The sequence below is a fragment of the Pestalotiopsis fici genome (assembly GCF_000516985.1).
Source record: "Pestalotiopsis fici W106-1 unplaced genomic scaffold PFICI_Scf_12, whole genome shotgun sequence".
Lineage (NCBI taxonomy): Eukaryota > Fungi > Ascomycota > Sordariomycetes > Amphisphaeriales > Sporocadaceae > Pestalotiopsis > Pestalotiopsis fici.
This window is the reverse complement of record NW_006917102.1, coordinates 1,148,116-1,164,719: the sequence shown is the minus strand read 5'-3', so window position 1 is coordinate 1,164,719 and position 16,604 is coordinate 1,148,116. Positions and strand designations below refer to the sequence as shown.

At 52.5% G+C, this 16,604-nt stretch overlaps 5 protein-coding genes across 5 annotated transcripts; 3 read left to right on the top strand and 2 right to left on the bottom strand.

The window, feature by feature from the left end:
* Nucleotides 1–760: 760 nt before the first annotated feature.
* Nucleotides 761–1,411, top strand: PFICI_14111 (uncharacterized protein; the record flags this gene model as incomplete). Its single annotated transcript, XM_007842692.1, has 1 exon — nucleotides 761–1,411. One exon carries the CDS (start codon nucleotides 761–763, stop codon nucleotides 1,409–1,411), a length of 651 nt encoding a protein of 216 aa, XP_007840883.1.
* Nucleotides 1,412–2,639: 1,228 nt separating this feature from the next.
* On the top strand, nucleotides 2,640–5,126 carry PFICI_14110 (uncharacterized protein; the record flags this gene model as incomplete). Its single annotated transcript, XM_007842691.1, has 4 exons — nucleotides 2,640–2,839; nucleotides 3,073–4,387; nucleotides 4,459–4,933; nucleotides 4,999–5,126. The coding sequence occupies 4 exons, from the start codon at nucleotides 2,640–2,642 to the stop codon at nucleotides 5,124–5,126; spliced, it is 2,118 nt and encodes a 705-aa protein (XP_007840882.1).
* Nucleotides 5,127–5,352: 226 nt separating this feature from the next.
* Nucleotides 5,353–7,034, bottom strand: PFICI_14109 (uncharacterized protein; the record flags this gene model as incomplete). The annotated part of the gene is made up of 2 exons (XM_007842690.1): nucleotides 5,353–5,965; nucleotides 6,028–7,034. 2 exons carry the CDS (start codon nucleotides 7,032–7,034, stop codon nucleotides 5,353–5,355), a joined length of 1,620 nt encoding a protein of 539 aa, XP_007840881.1.
* A 1,174-nt stretch (nucleotides 7,035–8,208) lies between these two features.
* On the top strand, nucleotides 8,209–10,029 carry PFICI_14108 (uncharacterized protein; the record flags this gene model as incomplete). The annotated part of the gene is made up of 2 exons (XM_007842689.1): nucleotides 8,209–8,563; nucleotides 8,645–10,029. The coding sequence occupies 2 exons, from the start codon at nucleotides 8,209–8,211 to the stop codon at nucleotides 10,027–10,029; spliced, it is 1,740 nt and encodes a 579-aa protein (XP_007840880.1).
* A 1,982-nt stretch (nucleotides 10,030–12,011) lies between these two features.
* Nucleotides 12,012–15,227, bottom strand: PFICI_14107 (uncharacterized protein; the record flags this gene model as incomplete). Its single annotated transcript, XM_007842688.1, has 3 exons — nucleotides 12,012–14,036; nucleotides 14,271–14,634; nucleotides 14,719–15,227. The coding sequence occupies 3 exons, from the start codon at nucleotides 15,225–15,227 to the stop codon at nucleotides 12,012–12,014; spliced, it is 2,898 nt and encodes a 965-aa protein (XP_007840879.1).
* Between the last annotated feature and the right edge of the window lie 1,377 nt (nucleotides 15,228–16,604).

Genomic DNA, 16,604 nt, shown 5'->3' with positions numbered 1-16,604 from the left:
CGACATCTCTCACAACCAGTCCTTCGGGGCAGCATCAGAACATGTTTTCTTTGAATCGTAAGTGGAGCTTTTCCCATGTTGAAGACGACACCAGCTGATTCATGGCTACAGTACAGGCCAAGGTTTCTACACTGCCATCCAAGAAAAAAACCCAACCTCATCTTCACAAGTCGCTGGCTGTGGTGAGGTACCGTGTATACTTGATGGATTGATTCAAACTGTTTTCAGCGGTTCGACGACATTCGAGTTTAGGTCGAATTTGGAGTGACAAGGCAAAAAGGGGGATGCGCCAGCTCCGGGTACCGGCCCGGAAGCTTCGGCCAGCTACACCTCCCCCTCCGAGTCCCTCCCGGTGCCGGCTGCCCAAAAAGTCAACGAGGAGAATTGCGTCTCCACCAACCGCCGATACTCGATTTGCGCCATCGCCAGCCTGAAGGACGTTGTGGTCATGGCATCCGGTCCAAGAAAACCGGATGCTACCAAGATATTGATGCAAAAAAAAAAAAAAAAAANAAAAAAAAATCTAAAAGAAAAAAAACCAGCACCGCAACGACGGCAACCTTGTCGTCTTCAGCCGCAATGCCACCACCACCATGGATGGCAGAATGATGCCAGTCAAGACTTACTTTGGTGGGAAGCACCGGTGTTGGATAAATGGCGAATGACAACATCGCGGACGGCCTATGACCTTTGCCACTCTAGGCACCGGTTCCCCCTCGTGGGGAGCCGGGCCGAGGGCATTGGTGATCTTTACAGAAGCATGACGGCAACGTCCGTTGGTACTGCGACTACCGAGACAGTGCCAACGTCAAGTGCACCACAGACGTTGGCCCCAAGTTCAAGGATGTCCACAGCCACAACCACAAGGTCAAATCTCATGGAGGAGAGGGCGCCTACAAGAAGAATCAGGCGTACATCCGAAGAAATACCGATGCAGACGTTTTCTGGGAAAGGACGTCGGCAGCCAGACTTGGTGGATGATGATCCGACAACACCGCTGACGGCCTATAACCTTTGCCACTCTAGGCCACGGCTCTCCCCCCTCAAGGGGGAACCGGGGCCGAGGGCATTGGTAATCTTTGAAGCAGGTCTTTTGGGGGCACCTGTCGACCACCACGGCTACCTGGCCGATGCCAACGTAGCTTATGGCTACGAAGAATACCAGCAGCAGGATGGCCCGCCCGAGATGCCCAACAAGGGCTACGTCTTCGTCACTTACGGAGATGCCAGAGAATCAGATGCTGCTATCCAGCGTCCGGGTGGTGTCATGCACATGGATCGCATGCTGGTCTGTCGCCCTGGTCTGCCCAAGGGCGTTGCGTTCCGCCAGGACGACCTTAACGGAGGCGCATTCCGTTCTCACCGCAGCCGCCGCTTCGAACGATTCGACAGCATGCTGGAGGAAGCCTGAGTTGATCCTACAGATCTCTCTTATAAAAAAAATATATATAAAAAAAGGTCAAGGCCAAGGGGAACCGGAGCTCCGCCATGGTGAAGTGGGAACGGATCGGATCACCCACGTGGGTGCTCCAGCTCAGGGTTCGAAGAAGACTGGAGATCCCAGCTTCGATTTTGCTTCCGCTCGCAGAAGTTGGCCCAGGAGTGTCAGAATCTGGCCCAGATGCTGCAGAATTTCCATGGTCTCTCCTGGGCCAATGTGTGAAGGGGATCGTGAAGGCGATGGTGAAGGCGGTATTGGTCGAGGAAGCATTGAAAGATGTCTGAGTTGATCTCTGATCTACAAAAGAGAGGTGCTGAAGAGCTATCTGATATACCAAACCGTTGTAGGAATTCATCAATAAGACCAATCACATCATGCCATGATTACTGCTCGTATCTTGTTTCGTCTTTTTGTGAGTGATTGATTGATCCATGTGCTGACTATACACAACTCAACTTGTGATGATACACAGTTGCGCTCCTCCACATGAGAAGAACACAGCCGCAATGCGAATATAGAATGAATGCGTGCAAATTGTTCCGTCTTACTTTTTAATCTTGTGTTCTATTGAATTATGAATCATGCGGGGATTGCTTCCCCCACGGCCGTCCTTTCTGGGGTTTCCCCTCATCGCTGTGAGGAGTAGCTAGGCAGGGCTATCGGGCGAGATGCATCACGTTATTGTCGCCCGAACTGGAGTTATTTCAATCTTGCAAGGTAAATCTCACTGCAGCCTGTTGAAGATTCTCTCCCTTGGATTCGCTCTCATTGACGTCCTCATGCATGTTCATCGTTGCACTGCCGAAGAATCCGAGGATCGTTGGAGAAGCTTTTTCGCACATCACCTTCCCGATTGATTTCTCACCTGCCGATAGACGTCATGTTGATATTTTCTCTTAGCATCAGGCATCTCTCGCTTGCCCTCCCGCCCCGGGGCAGAAAGTGTCCGAGTAGTCGATTTTGGGTAAGACGATCGCCAAGGACAAGTCGGGAATCTCAACACTACGCAATTACCAATTACGTTGAGGTACCTAGTCTCTCTCTGTGAAGTGAGTGACTGCGCCTGCCAATATATACACGCTTTTAATCTCCAGTACCAGTCCATTCCCTTGGCCCACATGACCTCTGCGGCAACTTTTGTTCATTCTCATTGCCATGCTGCGAATGATCTGAATTGACCAACCCACCAATCGCCAGTATGCATAGTCTCCAGAATCTTGGCACCGTCGCGCTTCTTGCGACAAGCGCCGCTGCTTGTCTCCATGCGCGCCACGACATCAGCCACCTTCATAATGTCAAGCGCCAGAGCAGTCTGCCGACTCCCTTGAGCCCAGAAGAGGAGACGCTTGTTGGTGCCGTGTCGACCACGACGCTTGATGAGTGGTCTTATTATTATACGTGAGTCTCCGAATTCGAGAAGAAGAAAAAAGCATCATGTTTTCTGTTCTCGTAGTGCGGACATTATCGCAGTCCAAGTCTTTCTGAATGAAAAGAAAATGCTAACAGATTTTGGATTCACAGTCAGTAGGTAGCTTTCCGAATCAACCGTCATATATGACAAGTGGAAAATCTGCATTGTTTGACTCGTTGAAGATTATCTCACTGCCCCATGACTAACTGTGTATGTATAGTGGCGCACACCTTGCCGGGACCAATTTGAGCATGGCTCAATGGACGGCAGACCGATGGGCTGAAAGTGGACTCAACTCTACCGTGATTTCCTACGATGTATTCATCAACTATCCCATCAACAAGTCTCTTAGCCTGACGTATGCCAATGGAAGCGTGTTTCAACCATTACTGGAAGAGGCCGTGCTAGAGGCAGACGAGACAACCAGTTATCCCAACAGGATTCCCACTTTCAATGGCTATTCTGCCAGTGGCAACGTGACTGCAGAATACGTCTACATTGGTCGAGGACAACAAGCAGACTTTGACCGTCTCGAAGCCCTCGGCGTACCTCTGGAAGGCAAGATTGCCATTTCGCGCTACGGCGGCCCCTTTCGCGGCCTCAAGGTCAAGAACGCCCAGGAGCACGGCATGATTGGTGTCGTACTGTTCACGGACACGGCAGACGACGGAGATATCACCGAGGCCAACGGTTACGCGGCATATCCCGACGGCCCTGCGAGGAACCCAACATCGGTGCAGCGCGGGAGTGTCGAATTCCTCTCCATTTACCCCGGAGATCCCACGACTCCTGATTATCCGTCCAAGGAGGGTGTGCCGAGGACAGATGGGTCGGCTGTGTTGCCATATATTCCTTCCGTCCCCATATCCTGGTTGGATGCCCAGCCCATTCTGGCTGCTCTAAACGGCGCTGGCACAGATGGTGCTCAAGTCAACCGCTCGGGTTGGGTCGGAGCTCTCAATGTCTCGTACTCGACTGGCCCGGCGCCCGGAGTCCAGCTAAACCTTGGCAACTACATGAACGAGACCATCACTCCTCTGTGGGACGCCATTGGCATCATTAATGGTACCAACGCCGACGAAACCATCGTCATTGGCAACCACCGAGACGCCTGGATCGTGGGCGGCGCGGCAGATCCCAACTCGGGAACGGCCATCATTGTCGAGCTGGCCAAGGCCTTTGGAGAACTGCTCAAGACGGGCTGGAAGCCCAAGCGCAACATTGTGCTCGGATCGTGGGACGGCGAGGAGTACGGTCTGCTCGGATCGACCGAGTTTGTCGAAGAATACCTTCCTTGGCTCAATGACACGGCCATCTCATACTTGAATGTGGATATTGGCGCCTCGGGACCTCATGTCTATTTCGACGCTAGTCCAGAACTTCACTACGTTACGCAGGACACCATGAAGAAGATTGTCTGGATGGATGGAAACCGGACCATGTACGATGTCTGGTACGGGGACCTCCAGGGAAATATTGGCGTACTCGGCAGTGGCAGCGATTACACTGCTTTTGTTCACAAGGGTATTGGAGCTGTGAGTCCTTGTCCTATTATACTCATGAGAACTACAAACTGACGCAAAGGTTTTTCTCCTCTCTTCTGCAGCTTGATATTGGCGCCAGCGGCTTTGATCAAGACCCCATTTACCACTATCACAGCAACTACGACTCATACCATTGGATGACGAATTTCGGTGACCCTGGTTTCCTAGCCCACAAGTCCATGACGCAGTTCATGTCCCTGCTCGCGTACAATCTCGCAGACGCCGACGTGATTCCATTCAACTTGACCAACTATGCCGTGCAGATGGATTCCTACTACGCCGACCTCCAGGCCACTATCAACGAGACGCTGACAACCTTGGACACGGATCCGCTCCGCGCCGCCATTGATGACTTCGCGTCGAGTGCGCTGCAGCTGGAGCAGCAAGTCGGCGACGCTCTGAGCGCTAATGATGCCGCACAAATCACTGCCATCAACCACAAATACAGAGACTTTCAGCGGGGTTTTGTATCACAAGGTGGACTCCCAGGCAGAGAGTTTTTCAAGCACCTCATATTTGCTCCAGGTGCCGATACAGGTGAGTGCCTCGATGAACACGCCCCATCCCAGGTTACTGGTGGTAGTGCTAACGGTCCATGACAGGATATGCGGCTGTGACCTTTCCAGGAATCACCGAGGCTTTGCAAGCGGGCAACTTTTCAACGGCTGCTGATTTTGTTACCAGGACTGCTGCTGCCATCACTACTGCGGCAGATATCATCAAAGCATAGTTCAACAAGTTGTATAGTATCTGATGATCATTATTCATTAGGGCAACAACAGCAAAGCTCTGAAGCCTGATATGTGCCCCAGCCGGTATAGATAGCAAAGAAGAGTCATTATTATTAATAAATTATGCAGTCATTCCTTTAGTCTAGGGGTATCAAGCGCTTGGTCCCTGAAAAATCAAATCAACTCCAAGATGCAAATAAACATGCCAAAAATGACCAAAAGTTGTTAGGAAGAAACCTGCTGACTCTGTTCAAGTCTCGCTTGCTCCTTTTCGTCAGCCGTCATCTCGGCCGCCGCCTCGCCAAGGTTAATGGTAGAGTTGAGGATCAGCGCCAGGCCAGCCAGCCCGACACCCAGCCAGAAACCAATCTGGTATTGTTCCCGCAAGCTAACGCTGTCCTCGCCACCGCGGTACTCGACCGTTGTCGACACGGCCAGCTCGCCGATACCAAGCCAAAAGGCCATGCCCAGGTACAAGAGACTGTTGATGAGGGCTCCCGCGGTCGCCTGAAGCCGGGCCGGCATGGCCGTGGTGATGAAAATGTTGGTCACATTGTAGAGAATATCGACGCCAATGGTGCCGCACAACATGGCCGGAAAGACATAGGCCCAGTACAGGAACGACAGCGAAGGCTCGCCGTCCGAGGATTGGGCTGGCATGACGGCAAAGAGCAGTACCGAGATGAGGTAGCCTAATCCCGAAATAATGAGGAGCACACGGCCAGGCAAGAGGTGCAGGACGAGACCGCCGGCCACGGCTAGGAACATGCCGCCGACTGCCAGTGGTGTGAACCATGCGGCGGTTTGGAGGGGTGTCGTGTTGAGAACCGTCTGGAGTCTGGCAGGAGTCTGTTAGTTTACGCCATCATGAGAAGTGAGCAGAGAGCCTATCTGACTTACTGGTAGCTAGCGTAAAATAGAAACAATCCAAAGCAGCCATACGAGCAGAACATGGACGTTGCCAGGCGTCTCATGTACTTTGGCCGGAACAGATCGGCGGGCAAGAGAGGTTGTGCGGCAACCCACCCTTCAATGTACACTGCGACGCACAAGAGGAGGGCGCCAATGACGAATGTGACAATTATGTAGGGGGTCCTCCAGCCCTGCGGCGCATGGCTGCCGTCGGTCAGGGCGTAGACCACGAGGGCAACACCAGGCACAATGGTAGCCAGACCCCACCAGTCCATGCACACGCTGGCATCCCCGTCGCCCAGGTGCCGCGGAATGGCCAAAAAGGCAACAATGGTGTTGACAAACACCATGATGGTGCCAATGTAAAAGAACCAGCGCCAGGTGAGGAGTTGGCCGGCTACGGCCCCAACAAAGATGCCAATATAGAAGCCGACACAGGCCATGGCGCCGTAGGAGCTAAAGACGAGATTCTTACGCGGCCCGGGTCGGTAGAGCGTACCCAGCAGGGAGATACCGGCGGGGAGGTAGGCGCTGCTTCCGAGGCCCTGCATGGCTCGGCACACGATCAACATGGTCGGGTTCTGGCTGAAGCCGGCAACGAGGGACCAGACGGTGAGCCAAGCATGGCCGAGCAGAAAAATGGAACGTCCACCGTGTCGGTCGCAGAGCCGGGCAAAGGGGAGGAGCAATGCGGCCGTGGTCAGGTTGATGACCTCGGCGGGCCAGGTCCGTTGGGCGTCGGGGATATCGATTTCGCTGGCAATGGTGGGCAGCACAATGTTGAAGCCGCTGACAAAGTACTCGCTCATCATCATGGACACGACGACGGTCGAGACAAAAGCAATCTCGGTTGACAAGTGCGTGAAGGCAGCCGGGCGCTCTCGTCCGAGCCGCTCAATGTCGGCCTTGGTGAGGGTTTCGGGCGAGTCACTGCCGTCATAGACTCCGCTTTCGGGAGGGACACCGCCCTCTCCGTTCACCAGCATGGACGCCATGCTGCTGAGTTGTGTACAGTAGTCAAGTATAGCCAGGCAAGAGGAGGTAGTTGTAGGTCTGTGATAGACGTGTGTATTCTCTTGCAGTCTCCATTATGGTCAAAAGTCTTGGGCCCGGCCAACTCTTATTATACTATCATGGTACCGTAGATCCAGACCGCTCGCTGTAAGGGATTGGTAATTATCGACTAGGGGACGATAAAAAAAAAAGTGGATGATGTGTGTATGTGGAATATTTCACCATGATCCGCTTTGACAAAGACTGCACGTCTACGAATCTAGATATGCACGACTTGCAACGCTCTGCCCGAAAGGAGAAAAGTCCATCTCTTGTTGCCGACCGTTGGGCGATCTGGGCTGGGATTCGCATGGCGGGACGACCCCCTCTGCTTGCTAAACAAGAAGGATGACACATGGTTCCATAAATTTGTCTTCTACCGCTCGATGAAATCAAATCATCTAGAAGCCTGGGGAAGAAGAACGGGGGTGGTTGTGTGTGCTTGCGGCTCGTGGCGAAGTGGTTCTCGGGCCCAATACCCGTGGAGGACTGGAAATACGTAGGCGTAAGTTACCATAGGGCGCAAAAAGGTCGGGTTTTGCTCCGGGATGACGCTAGAATCGTGAGCCAGAAAAAAAGGGTCCCCAGTCTGGATATGCAACAGTTGCGTCTTGGCTTCCATTTATGGTATGGCCAGTTGCACTTTGACCTTGAAGGGCTGGAGCTAATTACCTAACCCACGAGGCCGCTACAAGAGCATATCCGTTCCGTCCATTGGGGATCGACTCAACATCTCCATTTCGCCTGGACTAGATCTCGGCTCGCACGCGGGACTGGCAGGTTATTAGTAAAAAGAAAATAATTGGAACTTTCTTTTGTCTGTCCATCCTCATCTTGGCTCATATAGGAAGCCAAGCCTCAATTGCTACGTCTTTCATGACAAATCCCAGAAGCTTCTCTCGGTCGAAATAGAGATTGACTCATCGACGACACGGAGAGCTCACTGCGAATGTGATGCCTGTATTCGCTTACCTAGTAGCCGACTGTGCAGACTTTGGCTAAACGTCTGCCCCTTGTTCTTCCTCCTCAGCTTATCATAACCTGACGCCGTTACATGGGTTAATACCGCTGCCTTGAAATCGAGAGGGTACTTACCAGACAAGCCGGCTCCGGCCCATGGCTACCAAGAGTTGTCACAACTGCCGCCGGCGTCGACTTCGGTGCGACCGGTCACTGCCGACTTGTAACAAGTGCAGTACTGCAGGGCAGGAGTGTCTCGGCTATGATAAGATCTACCAATGGACCAATGCTGTAGCCTCTCGTGGCCGTTTGGCTGGCAAGGCTTCCTTTGACACTCATAATCCAACGACCAATGGACACCAAAATACGACCAAGGCTCTCGTGCGAGGAAGCCGGAATGGCACTCCACCCACCTGCCCTGCAATCAACGTGGATGAGAACATGGTTGCCGGGCTCGTGGATCCACTATTCCAACACATGGACAAGACCGCGAGGTTCTATCTCAACTACTGTAAGTGGCCAATAAAGGAAACGCAGTATTCATTCCCCTTCCCACCCTGGCTGAACTTGGCTTGCCAACCATGTGTTTTAGACTCAAAGCGGATCTGTCAAGAGTTGATTGTCCATGATTCTCTCAAGCTACAAGGGAACCCCTTTCGGCAGCTCATTGCAATGTCCACGTCGTATCCCTTCTTGCAGGACATTCTTGTGGCATCATCCGCCATGCATTATGCCAACATCATGCGGCGAGTGTCTGCCTCCAAAGCCTCCGTGGATGCCCTCGTCGACGCTCTACGGGCGCGGGCTGATGCCATCAAGGGACTGCAAGCAGTACTTCAACGACAAAAATTCGACGCGAGACACTCGGATGAAAAGGAGGCCTTGTTGGCCACAGTGCTCTTCTTTATCAACTTTGCCCTGATTGACTCGGGGAAGGGTGGCTGGCGATCTCATATGCGAGCGGCGCGGCAGCTGATTGCGGCTCAGGCGTCCAACTTTGCCTTGATGCCGAGACAGCTGGAGCCCGATCCAGAACGAATGGCCGATGCGGACGAGGACTCGTCGTCGGCTTTGGTGATTCCAAACCTGTATCTCGACACGGCTGCCACGCAGCAGAGTCTACAGTCCCTGCGGTATACATGCAACTCGATCGGTATACGCGACTACGTGGCCTCGGATTCGGTTGCCTATTATATATGGGGCACTACGCTGGACTCGCTCTCAAACTCGGCTACAGGTGTCCGCAGAGCCAGCATCATTGACGCCGACGAGATCCGACATTTTATCGACAGGACAGAAGCTAATAGCTACCACAGCTGTCCGGCGCAGCTACTGCTCTTGATCCTTCGCATTTCTCGTCTAGCTCGGCGCGTGAGCACCAACGACAACGCCCTGCCCACAGTCGAAGAGATGGACACGTTCCTCGAGTTCCTAGCCGAAGCGCAAGCATTCGAGATCAAAGTCTGGGCGCATTGGGTATGCGCGGCGAACGCCCACGTCCGGGCCGTCGACGAGATGGAAATTAATATGCGAACTGCCATCGCCTCGGCGTACCAGGCCGCCGTGGCCCTGTACGTGCTGCTCTCGGCGCCGGGAATTGAGGAATATGTTGGCCAACGCCAGGCCGCTATGCCGGAGGTGGATTTATACCTCCCACCGATTCCCACCACCAAAGACCTGGCCGCAACGATACATTATCACCTCTCCCTCATCCCCTCCTGGTACCCACTCTTTCGCTACACAACGTGGCCCGTCTTCATGATTGGTGTCGAGGCCGTAACGCCTGAAAGTCGGGCCTGGATTTTGAATCGGCTGAGAGTCATGTGGGAGGAGTGTCCTTGGGGAATGATGAAATCCGCCATGGAGACCTTGACGGACATATGGCAACTGCGGGACGGACTTCACGCCACGGATGCAACAGACCGGAACTGGCTTATTCAGCTCAAGAACCTTGGCCATGACTTTCTAATTGTGTAAAGAGAGTTGTTGCATTTCTTCTTTTCTCCCTCCTTGGAAAGAGTAATAACAATATCGACATTCCAGGGCAGAAGGAAAGGACAAAAGAGAAAAGCGAGTCATCAAGGGAGCATCAAACGTTAGCTTGGTTTATGTGGTCTGATCTGGATCGGTGGAGGGGTTAGGTTCAAGGTTAAAAGGAAAAAGACAAAGATCACAGAAGAGAGAAAGGCAAAGGCAAATGAGAGAAGACAAAAAAGAAGAAGAAGTCACTCGTGGGACTCGAACCCACAGTCTCTCGCTTAGGAGGCGAGCGAGTTACCATTTCTCTAGAGCAACAATGGTATGTGTGCCGCTTTTCCCATTGAGCCATTCGTCTCTCTGGGTCTTTGCCTCGGCGTTGAGGAAATTCTACCATAATCACATTCATCACGCCGACGTGCTGTAGACTTTGGGCAATAAGGTCATCCGTCAAGGTCTTTCTGCTTAGATCGGGGCGCAAACAGTCATCCCCAAAGCTAATGCATATCTCTACCTATTTTCCCGAGACAAGGAGGGGGAAAGAAAAATATTTACACCGCTTTCACACATACACTACTGCCGTTGGACTAGACGGCTCTATCCATTACAGTCTCGGTTCTTGCTGCAATTACCCGTTGCGCAGTTCACTTGGGTATTTGGATATCCGTGTGATTCAGGTAGCTAGTTGTATCAAGGACAAGGGAGTGAACGCTTTGATGACTGATGTTAGATGGTGAGCGTCACGGCCCCTTTCGAATGTGTTGAGTTGAGAAAGCCACAGCTTCTCGATTCAAGAAGATGGAACTCTTTTCCTATTCACAAATGTAGCACTTATTCCAAAGCGACCACCAGAAATGCCTGTTCAAATCGTCTTCTCAACTGGCAATGGCTTTTGCCGTGCCGGACAGCTTTTCTCACAGTAGAGCACCTCTTTGTGATTGGGACCGAGATTGCTTGTTGTCAAATACCTTTAATGATAAAAGCCGGGCAATATGCATCTAGACATTTTACCTTTTCTTCATCAACTAATAAGGCTTAATGTAACAAGATGTGGAATTACGTCCAGGTTTTCAAGGAAGGCAAGCCGAGCTTCAAGTCCCTGCATGCTTTGGCGCAATGATGACCATTTCCTAGCCAATAGGTTCCCTGAAGCATGTCATCAAGTCAGTGCTTGGTATCCAACTCTTAGGCATTATCAAGGTCAATACCATGATTATTCAAGTTTTCCAGAGGTGCATACACCATGAGACAAAGGAGAATGAGCCCACAAAACCCCTCACTTCACACCGAGGACATCATTGCATAGAGGTATCATCGTCAAATTGTTCATTCTCTGCGATATCTAAGTGAAGGCGCAGTAAGGGTATCTCTGATAAGAACACGCCGGCTCTGTATCACGATTGACCAAAGCCTGCCAATGCACCTGAAAACACAGGGCGGCAAAAATAAAATTAGCAGGCAATGCTCATCATCCGGTCCGCATGTGCAAAGCGATCCTCTCTACAATCAAGGTTGGTATCAAAAAAACATCCCGTCTACAGTGTGCCTTCCCAAAAGCAATAACACCCGACAAAAAAATCACAAGTGCCACCCATCCCATAGTACAGCACATAGCTGCCCAAGATGTTCGTGATATCATCTCATATCAGTCGTTCAAGCTGGAAACCCATCCCAACGACGACGCGGTAGATCGATTGGTCGTCAGACATGTCATGGCATGCCAAGTGCCGTATGAACCATTAGAACCCGCCAAGTCGTTGGTCCCACAAAAGTGTAAACATAAACAATAGTAAGTTGTTAACACAATCCGGGCCATGTCATAGCCCGGAACAGGAAGCACCAATGTCCGTATTACCAGGAGATCCTGTGCAAAGGAAAGCTGGTCATGGTATCCCAAAACTAGACACCTCGATGCGTGGACAACAGACAAAATGAATGTCGATAAAAGGTCCAGTGGCATGCTTGCGTCCCAGCTAGAATGCTTACAGACTCATGGTAAGCCATTCCCATTCTTGAGGTCCAGCCCCAGCGCCAGGCGTCATCATGCCATTTGGTGGAACTCCGGGCATTCCCATCATGCCTGGAGGCATCATCGGGCGCTGTGTCATACCGAATCCGTTGGTCAAGGCAACGTTGCCAGGATTAGGCATTCCGGCCATGAATCCGCTTGCGGAACTGACCGATCGTGCAGCCTCGTTGGAGCCAGTTGAATTGGCTGGGCTGTCAATGTCCATACCTCCAGCGGACTCACTAGTGCCCGCACTCTTGCTGCTTCGCCGTTGTCGCTTGGAGGAGCCCGATGCGCCAACATTGCGTGTCACTGAAGCTGCTCCCGGCCCAGGCGTGTTCTTGGGAGGAGCAGCGGCAATAGGAATGACACCCTTGCCACCCACTGCTCCAGTGGTCGACCCTGCATAGCTTGTCGGCGTGCTGCCAGCAGTATTGCCACCAGATGCACCAGCACCACCACTTGCCGGACTTTCACCTTCGTTAGCGCTACCGGCCCGAACAGTTGCAGGCGGAGTGGTGGCCTGTTGTGGCGTGCTATTCGTGACGGAGATGCCCAAGGTCGAGTTCTTGCGAGAAGCAGGCCCAGAAGCTCCACCCGTCTTCTTGGATCTAGTGCTTGTTCCGCCAACTGGAAGGTTGGCTCCAGATCCTCGGTTACGCTTCTTGATAACGTCCGTCTTCAAACTCAACGGTCGAACGACACCGTGCAGCTTCAAGAACAAGCCACAGGCGTTGCAAAGAGGTTGGCCCTCGGGGTTACGGCGCCACAGTGGGGTGGTTTGTGTGAAGCAGTTTGTGCACGTAGTTGGGGCATTGCCATCGGCTTGGTTGCCCGCAGCACCTTGCAGGTTAGTTGTCGATCCCTGCTTCGATCCCAGTGGCGAAGAAGGCCGACTGGGAGTTACCGAAGAGAAACCTGAAGCATTGCCAGCGGTGTCGGTAGGAGGTGAATTGGGGTTTGACTGTGCCAACCTCTCAAAGAGGTTTCCGCGGCTACCCGTGCTAAGCCCGGAAGTAGAAGCGTTACGTGGGATTTTCTGCCGCCTGTCTCCAGCCCTGAATGACTGAGACCGCGATAGACTACTCTGACCGTCCCAGTCCCCGTTGGCATCAACGTAATCTGTAGTGGCACCGCCAATCGTGACTTGCTTGCGAGGAGGGCCTCCGGGATAACGTGCAGCCTGAGTACTGAACTGTCCAGGCAAAGATGCATCCCATCCAAGCGTGTTGGAGCCGTTCATGTCCATGCCCGATTCTTCCATGGTAGGCGAGAAGGCGGGATGCATGCCGAGGTTGCGATCTGGGAACGAGCCGCCATCCTCTTCATTGTCCGACTCAGCACCAAAACTAAACATGTTCTGTTCTAGCATGCCAGAGGTGGGAGAGCGAGCCTGGTCTTCCTGGAACACTTGGGTCGGATCGACGTGACCAAAAGTGTTGGTCGGGGCAAACGAAGACGATGCATCTGGAGCGTTAGTACTCTGAGGAAACATGTGGTTGCCATTTCCTTGGTACATGAATTGCTGCATCACGTGGTTTCCATTGTGACCTTGGCCTTGGTGGAATTGCTGCTGGTTCTGGTGTCGCATGTCCAAGGAGCCAAAGAACATGTTATCGTTCTCTGGTATAGGGTGTGGTGTGGTGGCGGTGGACTGATAAGTGGATGCGGGTGGAGAGTAGAAGTCATGAGCGTTCATGGAGTTCTGGGCCAGGCCAGATTGAGTATACATGTTCTGAAAAGAGTTATGTGTCACCATTGGTGAGGTGGAGGGCGAGAATGAAAAGTTCTGCTGGAAAGGCCCTGCCGAGGTGATAATGGGATCATGCTCCATCTGGAAGTTATCCAAGGAGAAGGGTTGATGAGAGGCGTTGGCAACGCCAGATGGGTGTGAGTGATCCAGAGAATATTCATGGACATCCGCATCCACATCTATATCATTTGAAGCCAGGTTGCCGACTTGAGGAGAGAAATTTGCAGGACGCTTGAGATTGCGAGTCTGGATGGGGGTTATTAGTTTTTTTTAAAGTTATCAAGGCGCTATGGTAGAAGGGTGGCGGTCGTGTCTTGAAATAGTATCGCGGTGCAACGATAGCTCAAGATATGTATGCAGGGTGCAGCAGTACAGGGCATAATGGATTGGGTAGACGCTTTTTGGGGGGGTGTGCGGTAGGTATGTAGGTAGATAGGTAGATAGCAAGGGGATGGGCGGCGGGCTTGTAAGTGTACTTACGCGTCGATCATCTATACTTGTTTTCCGGTGATGGCGATTGACATAGCCGAATTCGTCCTCATGCCCGCGGTGTGGAGGCACAGGGACGGACTGCGGAACAAAGTGCTGTTGGGGCGAGACCTTGCGGGATTTGATGGGGATCGCAGCAGCTGTTGCATGAGCCGCCTTGTCCTCGGATAGCTTGAGCAGCTCCGGGGAGGCAGGGTCAAGAGGCAAGCCCGCCGGAGTAGATATATTCTCACTAAATATGAAGTCATCGAGGTTCATTGGATCCGACTGGGCAATGTTCTGGTCCGAGTTTTGTCTAAGTTGCGCAATGCCACTTGGGGTATTGCCTGCAGCGCCTTCCTTTGAAGCTTTTTGTCTATAGAAAAGGATTAATGATTGGTGGATTGGACACAAGGGTGTTGGTGTTGCAAAGAAAAACACAAGATATTGGTAGACATACCGAGCCATTTCCTTTGCTCTCTCCTCTTCTTCCTTCTGCTGCTGTCTTCGTAGTTTCAGATGCATCATGCGCCAGGTGAGATTTTCCATGCGCTCCTGGCTAGGCAGGCTTTGCTTAGTTTTGCTAAAGAATCGCCAAATCTGTGTCGCTAGAGGGTCATCATGCTGCATCTGATCGAGGTTGTCCTTCTTGGAAACAGTAGCGCTCGCTGGCCAGTTGGGAAATACCGAGGAATCGAGCAGATCACGGTGCGCGATGTCGCCGCTGTTGTTGTTGGACAAATCCAGGTTGAGCTCCTGTAACCGCAGGTCGCCGGGGCTGCTGTCAGTTGCGGTATTCGAGCCGCTGATTCCAGAATTATTATAAGCCGATACTGAGCGATCCGCCTCGGACCCGACCGCAGGCCTTCGCGGAAAGCGGTAGTCGTGTTCTGTCGAAGAAGGATTCATTGCTGTCGTAGAAGACGCAATTGTGAAGGATGGAGCTTCGCTCGCTGCGGCGTCGTACATGTGGTAAAGTTTTTTGGGGGGGAACTGAGACGGCCCAACTTTTAGCAGGACCTCCCCTCGTTGTGTGTGACCGGAAGGTTTGTGGTGCGGGTGCGGTTGCGGTTGCGCGCAGTCGCTTCGTTTGATGCTGCTACTACTGCGAGCTTCGACACCTGGATTAGGAGTGTGGTATGTAATATTTTTTTTCTCTTCCTATCCCCCCTCTGGAACAAGCTTGTTCAGTGGTAGGAAGGCCGGCAGGTCGGTAATGTAGGTAGGCGAGAGGCAGGGTATGTGTGGCCAGGTAATGTAGGTAAATGTATAGTAGGTAGGCGTGGTAGTGGTGGTCCCCACGTCACTCTCAAGCCTTTCTCTTTCGTTTTTTTCTTCAGTCAGTGCAGTGCCGCTGTCAATAGCCAATTTCGGACTGAAATCTTAGTTCTGCTCTCGTCTCCGGGGGCGGGCCACAGCAGGTTGGGTTGGGTATATTTTCACACTCTGTCGCTTAAAACATGACTGCTCTGCGACAACAACGAGGCAACATGGAACGAGCAGTTGAGTGGCTTGGTGACTGCAGGTTGGCGTTTACGTTAAGGAAAAGAACAAGAGCCGTTCCATTTTCATGTGTAGGTAGTAAGTAGGCAAAGCAATTGCTTTTCGCTTTTGCCAAACCGGCGCGAGAATCGGATGGAGCAGGGTGATGTAGGTCAAGGTAATGTAGGTAGGATCTGGGTCACCGGCGCCGAGTGGAGGGCAGCGCCAGCAAGCGTGGCTACAAGCGTCCTGGTCTCTTCCAATGGCTGATCAGGCATTTCGGGTTGGGCATCGTGGTGGGGTTTCCCTTGATGCTGGTCCATCGCACTACGCTATAACGGTACATGCGCTGCGCTGGATGATGAGGGCCACCTGCTGATGTGCCCCGTCTCGTCTCGTTTTCGTCTCGTCTCGCCGCTGCTGTTCTCCGGCTCTGATGCTACGTACCTGGGCTCTAAGTTGCTGCTGTTACTGCTGTTGCTGCTCCAGAACAGGCTGAACTCCAGTCCCCTTCTTCTACTAGTCTCCCCCCTCCCCTGCCAGCCTTTTTCATGTACTCGTTCGTACCCTCGACGCGCGAACGGCTTGTGGGTGTGGGTTGAGCGGCTGGGCACCCTGTCCCTGTCCACGGCCGAGTGGGAGGTCGGCCAATCCCACGGCGCCTCTTTACAGCTTCCCTTGTCCCTCCCCCCTTCATAGTAGAGGGGGGAAAAAAAAAAAAGAGTCCAAAGTAGACTCTCCCTCCTGCGTTCATTCTCAAGAAACTTACCGAAACTCTTCTCTTTTGCCTGTGGATCTACCCACGAAATTACATAGTATAATTGCTGCAATGGGCGTGGGAAAGTTGCAGTGGGGGGACAAAAA